Source organism: Micromys minutus (assembly GCF_963924665.1).
Source record: "Micromys minutus genome assembly, chromosome: 6".
In the NCBI taxonomy this organism is placed as follows: domain Eukaryota; kingdom Metazoa; phylum Chordata; class Mammalia; order Rodentia; family Muridae; genus Micromys; species Micromys minutus.
In genome coordinates this window covers 22,051,103-22,068,886 of record NC_137975.1, presented here as the reverse complement: position 1 = coordinate 22,068,886, position 17,784 = coordinate 22,051,103, and the positions used below count along the sequence as shown (strand labels likewise).

The following is a 17,784-nucleotide window of genomic DNA, read 5'->3' as shown; positions in this document are numbered from 1 at the left end:
GAATGTATTTATGCCAGGATAAGAGCTCAGGGACAGCTGCATTGCGAGCTATTTAGCATCACAAATACACTTAGCAGAAGCTGCTCAAGGATGGCTGTCACTGGGGCACTTCCAGAGCAAGAGCTGGGGGTTGATAGGTTCTGCTTTAAAAGGGAGGCTTTTATGAGAGATTATAAATATTGATTTCACTGGAGGAGTCAGAAGAGTTTATGGGTGTATGTACATAATACCAACCTTTCCATTTATATCACTGGGCTAGTCTTCAGTGGGATCTAAATGTCAAAGTTTTTCAGGGCACTCTTGAGAAAGACCTCTTGGGAAACAATTTGGAGATTATTTTCTTTCTACTAGAAGGACTCATGCTTTTGAGAATATAAATAACAACTATTCTAAAGTGTCTTGTGAGTGTGAGGGACGCACCCTCCCATCAACAGGGAAGGCTACTTTCATTTAGGTCTCATGTCTCTAAGTTGACAAGCCATAACCATACAGCAAAGGCTGGAAGGTTTGCCAAAGCAGAAAGCTCTTGCCCTCACATGTACCCTAACCCCAAAACTGAAACAGAGGGGGAATGAGTATGCCAGTGCACCAGCATTTGCCCAGTAATATTCCCAATATTCTTATGAACACTGCACTAGATTAAATATGACACACAACGCATTATTTTCATGCCGAGGTACTAAGGAACTGTGCCCCTCTTGCTAGTGTAATTTGGTTACATCTGACATAAACAGTAAAGATGGTGCTATTTTCTAAAGAACGAGAGTCTTCGACAGCCTACATTTTTGTTAGGTAAACTGAGAAAGTATGAATTCATCCAAACAAGATCTATATGCAACACAAAACACACACACACACACACTTTTGCTCACATATATGCACCCAGAGACACATATGTGTGTACACACATCCACATGCAAACACACATGCAGAAGGCACTCCTACAGGAAAGGGAAAATATTTAATGATGTCACCACAGGTAGCTTCCCACAAAATGAAGTGATAAGGACCAATGGCCTTGCTTTAGAGATGAAATTAGTTTTAAGAGAATTTCTTTTACATACCTTACTTTGCCCAGTTGGTGTTCCCTTTGTTATTCACAGCCTTAAATGATGCTCAATTGATCTAAGCTTAGAAAGACAGGCGTGCAGCCAATGGCAAAAATGTGGTTAGACCTTGAGAAGAGTGTGCTGAGTGGAATAAGCAAGGCACAGAACAACAAACACTGGCTGTGTGCTGTTGCTCACACCTATAATCCAAAGATATAGAAGGATGAAACGGGGATTACAGGGAACCCAAGGCCAATCTCAGTTATGTAGGGAGATCCAGGGTAGCTTGGACTACAGAGTTAGACCTTGTCTCAAAAAAAAAAAAAAAAACAAAAAAAAAACAAAAAAAAAAAAAAACAAAAACAAAACAAAAATAAAAAAGAACAAACCAAGATTTAAAATATGTAGAACACAAAGACAAATAATGCATGTTCTTAGGTTTGGGATCTAAAACAGCACAGTAGAAACAGAGAGTGGAGTGACAGGAAGATGGGTGGTAGCTACAGACTACCTTTTCTTTAACTGAAATCTGTCACAGCACGGTTAATGTAATTAATTAAAACCTAGTTCACATCTCAAAATTGCTGAGAGCAAACTATAAATGTTCTTTAGCCCAGAACGACTGAAATGTTTGTTGTCTATTGTTCTAAGTTGGCCACTTCACGTATTCAAAAGAAATAACACCATTTCATTTCAAACTATCATTTGTCAATTTGCAATAAAAATAAAGTTAAAATGTATAGGAAATAGAGATTGGAGTTACCATTTTACTTGCACATACGTGCCAGGCACCTAAAATTTTTTTTATATAATAACAAATTCCACAATAAAGTCTATTTCTGCTCATTAACATCAAGGATTCATTTCTGATGACCACAAAACCAAGTGACTTTGGCTACAATGGCCATTTCAATTCAGAACTTAGAAACATCCCTTGCAGACAACCTTCCTTTGCTTAAATTCCACTTAGCAGATTCACCTAAATCATCCTCAGACTTGGGATGAATTTTTAGCTCATGCTGCCATTCAAGGTTATGAGTGGTATAGCATTGGTAAGTATGTCATATAGTACCGTTTCTCCCAAGTCACAACAGGCAGACTTCTTTCATTAAAATCTGAGGACGATGTGAAAGTAAATAAATATGAGAACTTAGCAATTCTTTCCCACTGTAAAAGCTTAGAAATTTCCCCAGAGATGGTCAAGGTGTGTTCTTAGAGAGTGTTCACCTGAAAGTCACCGTCCTTACTGCAAACCTTTATTATGACTTTGTAAGGCTTATTTATGCCAAGGTTGTTCCTTCTTGTTTTTATTAATACTATTTCATTCTTCTCTCCATTGAGCTTCTATACCTCTGAGATTTTGTCTCAATGCTGATTTTTACAATATTATTTGTTTGTTTGTTTTCTAGAAAAGATCTGTATCTTACAAGACAGTGCAATGGCCATTATCTTGCAACTAAGAAAACAAAGATTGATAAATTGTGTCTAATTTTACAACTTAACTATTTCTTCATTGATTGCTAACTTGTAGTAAGTAATCTGCCAGTCTTATATGTTTTCCCCTTCCATCAACAGCTTATATGTTATAAAAATCAAAATGGGGTTAAAAAGAGGGGAAGTGGACACCACAGAATTAGCAGTAGAGACTTGTTGAACTATTATCTTTGAAAGGTTCCCAGTAAAATTGTATAGTCATGTGAGATATACGTCACTACCCTTATGATAAAGACCCTTTAGCTGGCTTCACCTGTGTGCCATCTATTTAATTGATTTTTAAAATCATTGGTCCTAATCTAATAATTAGTCAGCAGGTGTAGATAAACTCAGACTTCTTCATTACCATTCTTATGCTAAAGACACTGGGTGGAACAAACTGAAATATAGTCTAGTCAACCCTGACTGCTTAATCTGACGATTTTATTAAGACAGCTATATGGTAAAGTATCCATTAGGATGCCACTTGTAAAAAATAGGTATGATTTCTGGGGGAAACATGTAGAGAAATAGTCAAAACAGATTTGGAAAGTTGTAGAAGAATTGGCAAGATTGAAAGCAATGAAAATTAGGATAAAGACTTAGGTAAAAGAAAACTAGACCATCACTTCTAAATTTTAAAGATGAGATTATGCCTATATTATGCATTAATTGATCATCTTTCAACTTTATTGCTTATATTTGAAGAATGTAAGTATGTACATATTTTAAAATATCAAATTATACTTCTGTTTAAAATCAGTTAGATATAATTTTCTATATAATATTGTTAAGGGTACCAAGTTGATTTCCTCATTAAATAAGATCAGGCAAAGCTTCTGACTCATGCTGCTATATTAGTGCCTGATTTTGTTTCTCTTTAAACTTTGTGAGGCTCTCTGTAAGAGAATAAGTCCACTTTAAACCAGAAATGATCATTCAGGTAGATTTTAGCTTATGTATGCTCATTTTAATTTTTTAATGTATGCTCATTAATTCGTTTTACCTGGTTCTTGAGATCCAGTTTGGGACATGGCCGACCTCCACTGTAAGGCTTTTCTTTTAGCCATTTTGACCGAATTCTCACTCCAATTCCACAAGATGAGCTGCAAGAACCCCAGCTGGACCAGTCACTTAGCTTGCAATCAAATGGGCAGGGGATGACACATGCTTCTTGAACATAACCTGAAAAAAAAAACTTTTAGTAAATGCGGGAAATTTATCAGATTTGTCATCAACACTGATAAAATATCTTAGACATCTTTGCTTGTAAAGAGAGCAGACTTTGAAGAGACAGATGAATATAGTTAGAGCTGCATTCAGTTTGTGTCATTTGGTTTTACTTCATTGAAATTCTGAATGGAAGAAATGGCATTAGCAGGATGGAAGCAATTCAAGGCAAATAATGTGATCATCTCCCCTCAGTGAGCCTTGTATTCTCTACCCTCAAATTCTTACAATTCTCCATCAAGTGGGTTTCACCAATAAAGACACTGATTCTTTCTTCTAAGTATTGTAACTTGAAGGTAGAAGAGAGATAGGGAAAAGACCACAGTACCATTGAAAGTAGAAAAATAATGAAGTGCTGCCTCTGGGAAGATATGCAGCTATGAAGAGGCCTGGGTGAAGTCAGATGAAGGGGGCCTCGAAGTCTCAGTCTCAGTCTTCTTTGCTCCTGTCTTCTGGCAGCTCCTACTTCAGCCTCTGGATGACCTCTGTCTTAAGTGCCAGCTGAGATTATCATTACCAGATATGCACCTCCAGTACTAATCTTCCTGCTGCGGAGCTACTCTGAGTCCTGTCCAGTTTCCCCAACTTCTACATGTCTGTAGAACGCTCACTGAGCTTTCTTGAACGCCCTGTTCTGCACTCAGCATGATGTCACAAGACCCCTGCACCTGGATGACATACTTAGGACATTCACTTTCTTGTGGCTATGACACAACCTTGTTCTTATGATTAGGCTAGAGTGGTCATGGTAGAGGTAACCTACAGATCTAGTTCATTTGCCAGTTCAGTGAACGTATGTGAGTTAATTCAGGACATGACCCTGAATGTGCCCGTCTCCTGAACTGCAAACTCTAAAAGGTCCTGTTCCCTTTGTGCAAATGGAAGCTATAAGTCTACACGAAGATAAATTCTGCTAAAACCCTAGGGAATCTCAGAGCAAAAGCTTTCTGTGACAGAGCTTGTGATGAAATCTCAACCGTAGACTATTCTTTACTTCTCAATGAGATCCTTAAGCAGAGGACAGAGAAGTAGGGTTTAGACTCTTAATCCAAGAAAACAGTGGAGTAAGAAAGATTGTTTTGAGTTACATTCTCTGTGGTAATCTGTTGTATGATCATCAATACTCAAGATATGATCCAAGCAGAAAATCTATCAGCTTCAACTATTCTGATCACACACCAATAATCGTCATCATCCTATATCAAACTTCACAAAGATTTCTGCTGAGTCACACATCCTTTGCCAGTCTGGCTCACCCTGGGCACCTGAAGTGGTGCAATACCTTTTCAACTCATCTTTTCCCTCTAGTCATTCTTTTTTTGTACCTGACATTCATTCTGAGAAAAAGGTACTGTTCAGCATATGGAAATGTTAAGATTGTTCATCTCATAAAAGCCTGATGGTTTTCCAGAGCCTTCTTTAAGATAATGGCTAACCTATGTTTTAAAAGCAAAACAAAATGGGCTTTCTTATGAATGGTTCAAAGCTAATGTCTGTGACCTTGTCTATAGAACAGCTCATTGACAAACATAAATCATGTATCAGCTGAGGCCTAATAACAGAGTGTGGAGACCAGGATGCTGCAGTGTTTACAGACACTAGGATGACTCTAATGCAGTGTCAGGCTGATGAACACCTCTAGCTTGCTCTTTCTCCCCTCCTCCTGTCTCCTGTATCTTGAAGTCTATACTCACAGGGTACTTCATGCCCAACATTAGACATACCTTTGCTGATAGAAAATAAGTTCTTTCCTAATAGGCTAGCATCCCTAGTTTTGACTTCAGCTTCTCTCCTACATTTTTACTGATCATCTCTGCCCAGAGTCCTTCTGCCATGACAGAAAACCAACACTCAGACTTTGCTCAGCCATGTTGCCTTCCTTCTCTGTGCTTAAAGCAAGACTACCATTAGAGACAGGAAAGGACTAGATGTGTACTAAAGGTTCTTCTTCCTGGACTGTTTTCACCTAGTACTTCTATTCCCTGGGAATTCTTTTGAGTTTCTTTCTCACTAACCATAGCCCTTTCAAACTATGTCCATTGTCTTTTCATTTTAGATATCACTTCTCCCATCCAGGAAACAACAGAAATGCTAGAGCAGAATGCCTTCAGTTTTCAGTATCTATCCATACACTATCTGAACCTCTTTCTTCTTTCTTCATATTCAATGAAAAGGCAGCCATTTTGTTGTAGAAACTACATTCTTCACCTGCACCAGACCCCGATTTCTTCATGTCTTTAGGCATTTCAGTTACTTCCTTTTCTTCAATCTTTCTTTCTCTCTTCATTCTCCCTTGCCTCCTATTTTCAGACTTCTTCCTTTTCCTTTCAATCTCTTTTCTCTCTCTTTCTATACACTTCCCCTTTTCTCCTTCCAACTTCCTGTATTTATCATTCCCTCTTATTATTTCTCCTTCTCTTATTCATATGATTGCAGTTACATTAAAATATTATAAGAATGGCTTAAAGTTGTCTAGACAGTACTTATCCATAAATGAATACACCACATTTCCTAATGACAGAAAAGTTTTTGTGGAGGTAGAATTAAAATTCTCCCATCAAGTTTGTCAGCAGAATAATGTTTTGCTGTTTAATAGCATTAAGCTTCTAGTAATTTCTAATGAGGTTTTATAACTTACCAGATATGAGCAACACAGTCAAAGTTACATAAAGTATTAAAGACATGCCATATGTGTTATATAATTTTACAGAAAAAGAATGTCACAAAGTGACTTTTTTGATCACCAAGCCAGAAAGTCAGAGAGAGAGAGAGAGAGAGAGAGAGAAAGAGAGAGAGAGACAGAGAGAGAGACAGAGAGACAGAGAGACAGAGAGAGACAGAGAGAGGTGTATCTTCATGGCATATAGACTTCAACTATGCAAATATGAACGTCCAGAATATTTTTCATAAATATTAAATATGTGAGTGTCTATGTAGCTCTTATTTTTTTAAACACATTTTTAACTAGACACCCTTCTAATTGAGTGTGATTTAAAATCATCTTCATCTGTGCTGCACACAGAAGGGATTTAATCAGCCAGCCTCAAGCAGTAGTTTTCGTAGTCCTCCCATGATAAGAGGTAAACCCAGAGGGTCCTCGTGAAAGTCAAAGCTATAAATTCAATGAACATAAAATAATTTTGAAATTCAGCAAGACTAAGCAACAGTGACATTTATTTTTCAAGAAAATTTCCATGCTAGAGTATACCTCAAAGGGAAGTCCATAGTGAAAGCTATTCTTAAACACATATTCTTAAGCCTGGCTCATAACTGAAAAGATTAATTTTTACCCTCACACTTAAAGCTTCCAGATTTTAGGCAATAAAGTATGGCGAAATATAACTATCATGTTGGTAACTTTCTCTACGAGAATTTCAACAATTAACGGTTAAAGCCATACAGACATCTTCAAAACAAATTCTTATAGACTATATATAGAATATGTTTCCTTTATTCCCTATACTTTACTGGCAGCCTATGTATATCTAAACCTCATCTCTGTGAAAGAAACAGTGCCTTTGTCGAAACGTGTTGTGTACTAGAAGTCAGATGCAGCACACACTGCTTGGACCACCGACTGACCTAGGAAAATCTTGCTGCTCTATTTCATTAATCTGCACAAATACAGAGTTAGCTGTGAAGGAATCAGTACAGGATTTTCTGTGTAGCATGCAATCAAGTTTTGAACTACATGCATAGTCCACATGTCAGGGGTGAGACTTGTTATGGATTGATGAGAATACCTTACTGCCATCTCCACGGGTGATAAAATTAGAGGGATTGTTCAATGGCATAGTAGAGACACAGAATAGAGTGGCAAAATCTTTGTCACTAATTTTCAGACCATCTCTTAAGTGTGTCAGGATAAACAGTTCTGAGGATGATGGTCTCTTTAATGCAATCACTTTCCACACATTTGCCTGTGCGCTTTCCTTCCTTCCTTAACGCACTTCTCCCGTTAAGATCTTGGTTTTGGGGTTTGTAAAAGAGAAAAATATCGATGGCATGAACCTTAAGAAAATAACCCAAATCAATTCACTTGCATTTTGTTATTGTGCAAAGCAGTGGCAATGAACACCATATTAGACAGTTCATGTTTTATATTCAATGACTCTGCACTCAAATGATCAAAATAGAAAATGAAGAAAAGATTTCCAGAATGCTAAATCATTTAAGATCTGGAATAACTGTGAGTTAAAATTATATAATACTTTTATTTTTCCATTTTAAAGATTTGCTGTTTAATGATTTTTACATTTTAATGCTTATACGTTTGTTATTTTACTTATTTATTTAAAAATGTAGCATGCTAAAAACACTTTTCCTCAGGGAATATTTTCCTCAGGGAATATTTCTGTTAGAGTTGGGAAAAATAGTTACAAATATGCTTTAATATTTATCTTAAAAAGACAAATTTAAAAGTTAGAGCAATATTTCCATTGTTGGCTTTTAGCATTTAAGACTATCAGGTACATAACCACACAGAGGTACTATTCAATACCAACAGGTTGGTAACATGTTTTGCAGAGCTTCTATTTTTGCTATGGAATATTGTTATGAAGTAGCTGCTTGCCCTGAAAGATTGTTTTAACATGCTTAGGTTCCTAGGATGTTAGAAAACACAGAATTAGAACTGCCTAAAATTACTGATACATCCTCTTTTCAAAAATGTGTTATTAAAATATATTTTGAAAAGACTACCATTTAACAGAAAAGTATTATTATTCAATTATATAAACATCAAGAATATTGGAAGAGGTAAATATTTCCTGGATAAAAAGCTTCCAACTCAGGAAACAATAACAATAATTAGCAAATAGGTTTGTGGCAAATTTAAAAACTCTGAATATAGCAAAGGATATATAGGATAAAGAGACAGATTTAAAAATAGGGTGGCTTTTCAAGAACCATTTATGTGACAGAGTATTAATATAAAAATGACATCCAGTAATTTAAAAATTCAATGCGAGGGAATGAATAATATAATCAATGATTGGGCATACCACCTTACAGACAGTTCTTGAAGTAATTACACATAACCTAAGACTTGAAGTAATTACACACAACCTATAATTCCTTAAAAACATCTTTGGCATTGTAAAAGTGCAAATCTAAACTACATAGAGATTGTGCTCCAGCCCAGTCAAAATTAGTTGAAATTGCTCGCAAAGATAGAGGATTAAAAAGGATGCATTTGTACTGTTGAGGGAACGTAAACTACTCCTGGCCATATGGGAGTCACAGTAAAATGGCCATCCTTCAGAAGGAACTTCAACAGAGCTGCCACAGGGTCTACTCTTACGTTTATAGGTCTATACACAAAGGACTAAAAGCTGGCAGGTATCAGAAATACCTGCACACCTGTGTCAATTGCTGCATTATTTCCAAGGACCAAAATATAGAACAGCTTAAGGGTTTGCCAACAGAAAAAAACTGACAGAGTGTGTTGTGTATATTTAGCCAAGTATCATTTACCCAAGAAGAATGAAATCTTGTCACTTCCTGCTAAATGGATGTAGCTGTAAGTCATACCATAAAACAAAACAAATCAGGCTTGCAAAGATAAGTACATTATCTGTTCTCTTTCAGCGAAAATCTAGAGAAAATAAATAAATAAATACATACATATAAATTAACAGTGTGGAACTTGAACAGGAACTCTTAAAGGGAAGAAAAGGCCTCCCAGGAAAGACAATGCTAGGAAGATTATATAAATATAGAATTTCATAATAAAGGCCATCATTCTGTACAATTAATATTCCAACAAAAAATGAAAATTAGAGCAATGTACTTCAAACACTAATGTAACATTAGTATTCCGAACTTATTTTGATACCTAAATTTTGATATTTTAAAGTTCAAAGTTCACAGACATCAAACAGTTCAAACAGCTCAAACAGTTTACCAAACAGTGTTCTATTAGATTCCAGAAGAGTCAAACATTGCAATGTATCCTTATTAAATATTTCATATCTACCAAAGGCTCATTTACATCAGAACCATTTTTAATTAAAAATATAAATCAATTTATGAGTATACTTTACTTTGGGTGTAGAGAAATTACTCACATACATTTAGACTAAGAGCTTTTGTGTAAAGACTTAAAGATCCAAAGTAGAAAAGAATCGGGACCCAGACTTGACTAAACTGCAAACTAAGCATCATGCATAGCAAGAGGTAGTAGAGAACAGCTGTGCACCCAGACTATCTAAACATGATTGTGTGCATATGTGCTCACAGCAGCTGTGGTTGCCCACACAAGACCTGCACAAGATCAAGCCAGTCGGCATTGTAACATAGATGGGGGAGCAGTACATGAGACCCTTCCCTTACTTCTGGTGCTATTGGCAATGGATAACTGCTAAGGGAGGGAACTTTTTTTTTCCCTCTTCTGGGATATGGCTTGGGGTATGCTGGCCATGTTTCGGTGAATAGCCCTACACTCACGCATGTACCGGAAATAGCAATTAGACTCTGCAGGTTAACAACATGACATGAAGTAAAGAGGAAAAAGTGATGGTAAGGTTCTGGAAAGAGGATAGGAAGTAGATTTGAAATAACAAATTCATGTGTGAAGTTCACAAACAATGAAACAAAAGTAAGAGAATTTTAAGAGTTAAGAATGAAAACATAATGGTCCTACAGTGCCAAAATGTTCCCGCTAGTGCTACAGTGGTAAGGTGTGAAATTAGGCTGTTAGTGAGGTTAATTACTCCCAGAAGCAATCACTCTTATAAATGAAAAAAATTGATTACATGTTCAGAAGGTTAGATTACATGGTATAGACCTGTAATGATTTGAAGCAACATGAAGGGATGCCAGCTTTAATCTTTTACTTTTATATGAAAAATGTTTCATATGGTAGATACAGGGAATTGACTTACTTGTGGGGTCTGGTTAGCCTGCTATGACTAAGTGTCTTGGGTGCCAATTTAAAGTAACACCATAAGGAACTGATCTTTTAAATTGAATCATTCAAACAATTTAATCAAGACGAAATCACTTGTTGTTCATATATAGAGTCTCAACTCACTGTGCCAATTTCCTCCAGGCAGAGAAAACTGACATTCTTTTTCTTAGGAGATATTGAGGATATTACAGAGAAAATAAGATGCTAGACACAGAATAATCAGAATGGTTAGGACTGGACATACACCCACCGTTTCTCTCATTACTGCAAATAAGGGCTGTTAAAATTAAAGAGACTGAATGGCTCACCAGATAATAAACTTGGCCTCAGCAGCACGGAATGGCACATGCTTTGTAGACAAGGAAATATTCCTGAGTAATTTCTACAACCGTGGCTGCCACCCATGAGACATCCTCTCATTGCACCTCGCTGCACAGAGGCGGCTGCATGGTCAGCTACTCTGTGTTCTTCATTTTATGTTTCCTTCACATCATAAAAGCTGATCTCTGAGCATATCTGCTATTCATTAGGTTTTCCTCAGGTATTTTAGGTTCTAGTCCTGGACATGTGCTAAGATTCTACTTGCCCCATGAAGCCAGGTCTGACCTTATTACCTGCTTCAACCTATTAAACCCCAGCAGAAGTGAAAGCAAGCCTTAGGGCTGTCCCACAACTGATCATCATTTTCCTGTTAACACGGGAGTCAGCAGAGCACCAGACAGTGGCTGCTCAGTCATCCATGGGGCCAGGAGCGAAGGTAAGGGGAGTGGAGGCCCCAGACCACTCAGACAAGGACAGGGAGTGACCTCTGCCTTAGCCACTGAAATCAGGAACTTGTTTCATTTGTTCTAATGTATCTTATTCTGACCCGATGAACTTGCCCTGGCACTGAAGAGAGTGCCTTCAGTGGGGAAGAGCACAGGTAACAAACACCTGGAGTATTTTGGGAATTGGGGGTAACAGTCTCAGGAAATAAAACGATGCTGCTTCAGCAGTGAGCACAGACTGAACTAGCAGCAGAGAAAGTGACTTTGCAGAAGTTCAGTCTCTATATATGTTTCAGGAGCATTCATAATTTATTATTTAAAAAAAAGAGCTAGCAATATGGATAATAAATCAAGTCTAACCTTATGTGATCTGAGATAAAATATTAAACCTTAATATTTGAGTTTTCTTGTGTTAAGATAAAAATGCAGAAATACTTCCCCTTTGTAACTCCGTATAATACTGTAAGGTCACAAATATAATAAGTAAAACATTGTGGGAAAAAAGATTAGCCTACACTATAAATGACATAGTAATATTTTACTACTACATAAATCTATATGGTAAAGTAAAAATATTCTTTACTTATAATGTTTTTGGTAGTAATGACTGATAGAGAATATAATTCTGCAAAGATAGTTTAGTACAGAGATTATAGGATAATAATTTTCAAATTTGGATGTCATTTCTCATTGCAAACCATTTCCATGCAGATTAAATCTGGAATATCATTGACACATGAGGGATGCTGCCTTGGGTCAGTAAATCAGTTGTCGTTTTGATCCTCTCTTCCTCTTCCAGATCTGCTAGCAGCCAAGGCCAAGCATTCATTATCTCCCAGTTGGCCTGCTACAACATTCTGTTTACTGAACTCCAGGTCTCAAATTTTTTTTCTATTAATCCAGTTGATATCTGCTCAGCCACCATTGATAGCCATAAAGCAAAACTCTAAGCACACCATAGTTTCCCTTAAAATAAATAATCTTTACAGCATGGCAGAATTTTGATGAATAGATGGCATGGGAGAGAACACACATTGAAGAGAGAGGTGGAAACTATCCCTACATGCACACTAGTCAGCAGATAAGGCTGTATAAAAGAATTTCAGATTGAGCACAAGCATAAATTTGACTAGATCATTGGGAGGGCACTCTGGGAAGTCACGGTACAGGGCTTAGAAAGATGATTAAAACTGCTCACATTAGTTTGAATATGTGTACACATACATACAAGTATTCATATGTATACACATACATATATACAAAACACACATATTCATACATACATAAGAGCATACATACAACTTATATATGCACATATATACACATGCATATATATGTACACATACATATATCTACAAATGAGGTACCAGTTTGTTATATTAAAGTGTGTGTATGATGATGAAATATTGCTCATAGTATTTCTTACCTATCTGTGACATTGACTCCTGGCTATTATTTACTGCATTGGAAAGAGGGCTTCACAATGACCAATAAATGTGGTCTTGTAGGACAACTGACTCCCTTCTCCAAGGCAGCTGTGATAGAACCACGGCTAGCGTCTGAATAGATGTCATTCTCCTCATTTCTAGGACTCAGACACAACTGAGCACAGAAGGGAACATCTTTATTTTTCTTTTTGTTTTCTTGTCTCTTTGATAAACTGTGACTTGAATCCAGTTGCTGTTTGGCCAGCACCATGAACTCATTTCTTGGCTCCTGCTTAGTTAGTTTCTTGTTTTTTGATATACTCATATATTTACTTTGAGTTTGTAAATTTAAAACTCAATGATTTCACAAGGAAATAAAGCTTTCTGACTTCTCTTAAAATTATCTGAAAATGGGATCACGTGAATATTTGGTCCAGTGTCACCAAGATCAGCCAGGGATGAAGAGGAGGGCATATGCAAATAGAAATTATCTTCACAAACTTATGGACTCTTTAATCTAATGACTTTTTTCACCAAATGAAACAGGTCAAAAACTTAGTTATTAGCCACACAAAAATGTGGATAAAAGTGAGATGGCAAGACAGAGACCCACCAGTACAGTTGATCACTGTACGTCACATAGAGGAACCCATGAAGAGACCATCTGGGTCCCCCACCCAGTCTGATGTCCCTAGGTAGGCAATGCCTTGTTGCTGGAACTAAGTATACTGGTTGTGAAGATAGCTTAACAGTGTCTTTGATTTTTTGTCTTTGCTTTGTTTGTTTTTCTGCAACCTGATGTCACAAGCCTATAATTAGCTATTCAGGAGGTTGAGGCAGGAGGATTATGAGTTCCTGGTCTACCTAAGGTACAGAGTGATTTTAAGACTAGCCCGAGAAACAGAGTAAGACATCTTGGTATCTTAAAATCAGAAGTAGAAAAAGAACATTATAAAATAAATTTATCTGGGAATTATTTGATAGAGGATCCCACACGTAAGATTCTGAATTTTAATTGACTTATGATTCTTCATGCCCTGAAGACTAAATTGAATATAAATATCAAAGAGGATTCTTAGAGGAAGCAACAAGAGGTGCTCCAGATTCCCAGGACAGCATGGTTCACTCATCCAAAATTATAGCCCAGAAGTTTCCAACCTAGAAAATAATCAGGTATGCAGGAAATAGACATCCAAGATTAAATTTCTTTCTAATAGTTTTGTTGTTGTTGTTGTTGTTGTTGTTGTTGCTGTTGCTGTTGCTGTTTGACTTTACACCACTGGGTCATGCTGGTAAATATTTGCATTCATGAACAATGAGAACAATTTTTATGAATTCTGAATTGTGTATTGCATTGTGAAGAAAATTCACCTCTAAAAGCTGGATTTTGCTGAAGACTTGTATCTTTCACTGAGCTAATGCAGAAATCAATGTACTGGAATAGATTCATAGTACATTAACTTCTTGAAAGTTACTGTAAAAACCTTTGAACTCTTGCCAAGGTGGACAATTAAGTATGGGTTCCTTTCTTGATTTACATTCCTTGGTAATGGCGAATTTGTTTCACTTACCTATAAATTTGTTTTCTAATGGATTATGCACTATCTACAGATTTACATTTAAGCTTCCCTTGTCTTGAAAGATATCATCTGCTTTAACTCAATGGTATTTAATGATGCATCTCTTACAGGATGCATAAAAATAACCTCAGATGTTTAAATTTATTTACCTAAAATGTACTTAACTTATTCTCCAAGAAATTTTAAGTAGCTATCAATCTCCTGGTCACACTAATATTAGTGCCAGAGGATGAAAGAATCCCAGATCACACGCTAAGAGGGTGTTTTAAACTCAGAGATGGATTAAGAGCATCCAGCACCAATTTTCTGAAGAGATGAAAGAAAAAGCAGTAGAAAATGAAAGTGTGTTAGTTTTTTGGGACTTTCAAATTAATTGAAACCAAGTCACACAAAAGAAACAAACCCTACTGCCATCTTTCTCTGCCACAACTGCTTATAATTTCATCCTCCTGTATCCCAGAAACCTCCTGTCACCGGGTTTGTTTTCATCCCTGTGCTCCCACTGAAGTATGTTACAGAACCCTGCCTTGTTTCTGCAGGTTACCCGTGGCTCCTCCTGGCTCTCCACTGTGTCCAGAAGACCTCCAAGGCCAGCTGTACTTACCCTTGTGTGTTTGCAGTCCTTGTCTTAGCGTCTAAAACCCCTTTCCCTTCTTCTTTAAAGACAGCAGTCAGACTAACCTAGAGAGACTTACATTTCTTAACCAGGGACATTTGTGAAGGCTGCTGTCATCAATAGTATCATGTGCACCTATGCTGAAATACAGAACTCAAGCAAGCCTTTTGAGTTATAAATTCAGAGGGTGAATGAAGACTATACCGACGATCACACATCCAGGGGCCCAAACCTTAGCTTTTATTTGACTTAGGACATACCTGCTTTTATATCAAGAGTATTTACCTTCTAAGCTTTGGTTTTTTTACCCACAGTGGTACTTTTAGAGTGTGGTTTGTAGGACATATCTGGCCTCTGTGTTGGAAGGTACAGTTTGTTTTGTTGTCATTGTTTGTTTGTCTTTGTTATATTAAACAGAGCCACCAGCATTCACTCAAACATTCCCTCAGTTAGTGTTCATACAGAAGTGATGGTGGTAACAGACAGGGTATGGCTTACATGGCTGTACACTGTCCCTGCCTTGATCTTTATGAACACTTGCAGCTTCTCATTATGAAGTGGGGACAATGGTAGGTGCAGCCTGTGATGAAGGGCGGAAGCCAAGCACAGTGAGACGTCAGTGAGGATGCTTGGCTGCTTCTGACAGAGGTACAGTGCCCTGGTAAACAACGAATGGCTGGAGAATGACAGAGACCTAAATCCAAGTACAGACTGGACATTAGGTGCTAGTGACATCACCTTAGGCTTGTCATTTAATTCCTCCATGTTTTAATTTTTTCGTCCAGAAAACTGGAGGTAATTATTCCACTTACTTCAGAAAGTCAGGACCAATAGACTAAGCATTGTTGCCATTATGATTCTAGACAAAGGGATGTAATATTATCTCCAGTGTATAAGATGGAAGAGAGAGAACAGGGAAATTCATCCAGGAAATCCCATCAATTAAAGATCCAACAACTTCTTGAGTTCAAGAATCCTGTAGGAGTCACTAAGATGAAAAGACTGCAACTGTGAATACATAACTATTTGTTGGTCAAACATATCATCTGATGATTGAGACTTAGAGCAATATGTACTTCATGCTGATCAAACGAACAGTAAAATGTTGACCAGAGTCTGAAGGCCATTTTGGGTTAGGATATGTTGCAAGGTCTTCTGGAAAACCACATTTTGAACACATAATTACTTCCTATCCTGACCTATCTTGCTTCTCAAGCTCTCTGTTGCTTTGATGATTCATTTCTTTGAGCATACATCGAATCTTATAACTCTTCACTGATCTGCAATTGACAGTAATGTCATTGAGTAGAACTAGAATTCAAAACTTCTAGAGATGGTATGGTGTTTTGAATATGAATGGCTCTCATGTGTTTGAATGATTGGTCCACAGGGATTGGCACAGTTTTAGGAGATGTCGCTTTGTTGGAGGAAATGTATCACTGTGGAGATAGGTTTTAAGGCATCATATATTCAAGCTGTAGTCAGTGTGGCATGCAGTCTCCTTCTGTTGTCTGCTGATCAAGATGTAATAGAACTCTTAGCTCCTTCAGCAGCATATCTGCCTATACACTGCCATGATTCTTGGCATTATTATTATCCACCATGATGATAATGACTAAACCTCTGAACTATAAGCCAGTCTCAGTTAAATACTTTTCTTTATAAGAGTTACCAATGGTCTCCAGAGAGGCTTTACCCAGTGACTGATAGATAGAAACAGATATAGAGACACATAGGCAAACATTAGGCAGAACTTGGGAAATCCTGCCCAAGATGGTGAGGAAGGATTATAGGAGCCAAAAGGGATCAAGGACACTATAAAAACACCTAAAGAATCAACTAACCTATGTCTCTAGGGACTCACAGAGACTAAACTACCAACCAGGGAGCTTGCATGGGAATGACTTAGATCCTCTGCTCACATATTATAGTTTCGTAGCTTTGTCTTCATGTGGAATTCCTAACAGTGAGACTAAAGGCTGTCTTCAACTCTGTTGTCTGCCTTTGGGATGGTTTTTTACTACTAAGTGTCCTCATCCAGCCTTGATAGGGAAGAAGGTGTCTAGTCTCACTGCAGTTTGATATGCCATGTCTGGTTGATGTCCATGGAAGGCCTGCCCTATTCTGAAAAGTGAAGGAAGAATTAATGTGTGTGGAGGGGTGGGGGTAGGAAGAAGAAGGGGCAGGTGGGAACTGGAGGAGAGAAGGGAAAGGAAATTGGTTGGTTAGGATTTGAAACAAACAAACAACAAGTAAGCAAATAAATAATAGATCTGGTCATGGTGTTTCTTCATAGCAATAAAATTCATACCGAGACAGATGGGATAGGTTTATTCGTTTTCTGCTTTTTGTATGAATCCTAACTACACAAGGATTTTAGTCCTCACTACTTTAGAGATAAACACAGAGCCAAGGGTATAAGCAGGGGACTTCCTAGGCCTGGCTTTTTAAGTAGACCATACCTGCCATGAGTGGGGACAGGGTCATATCACTAATAAAGATTTTCAATGTACAAATTTAAAAATAATCAGGTTAATGCAGAGACTGTCTCCATAGCTCTGGACATTGAGGTGCAGCTCTGACCTGAGGTTCTGAATTTCTGTTGAAATTAAAATGGACTTCACACTTATCCTTCCATTTTCCCAAATAATAATTATTTCCAAAGAAATAACTTGTATTGTATAGTAAACTTATGATGTTACCAAGCATAACATTTTAGGGTGTGGGTTTTT

General features: G+C 37.3%; 1 protein-coding gene across 1 annotated transcript in view; it reads right to left on the bottom strand.

Annotated features, from left to right (window-relative positions):
• The window catches only part of THSD7B (thrombospondin type 1 domain containing 7B), a gene marked incomplete at both ends in the record, with an annotated part of 731,038 nt that overhangs the window by 207,313 nt on the left and 505,941 nt on the right, over positions 1 to 17,784 (bottom strand). Inside the window, one exon of the mRNA XM_080917661.1 lies at positions 3,529 to 3,707. Coding sequence (XP_080773787.1) covers positions 3,529 to 3,707 — 179 coding nt within the window. The remainder of the gene's footprint in view (positions 1 to 3,528; positions 3,708 to 17,784) is intronic.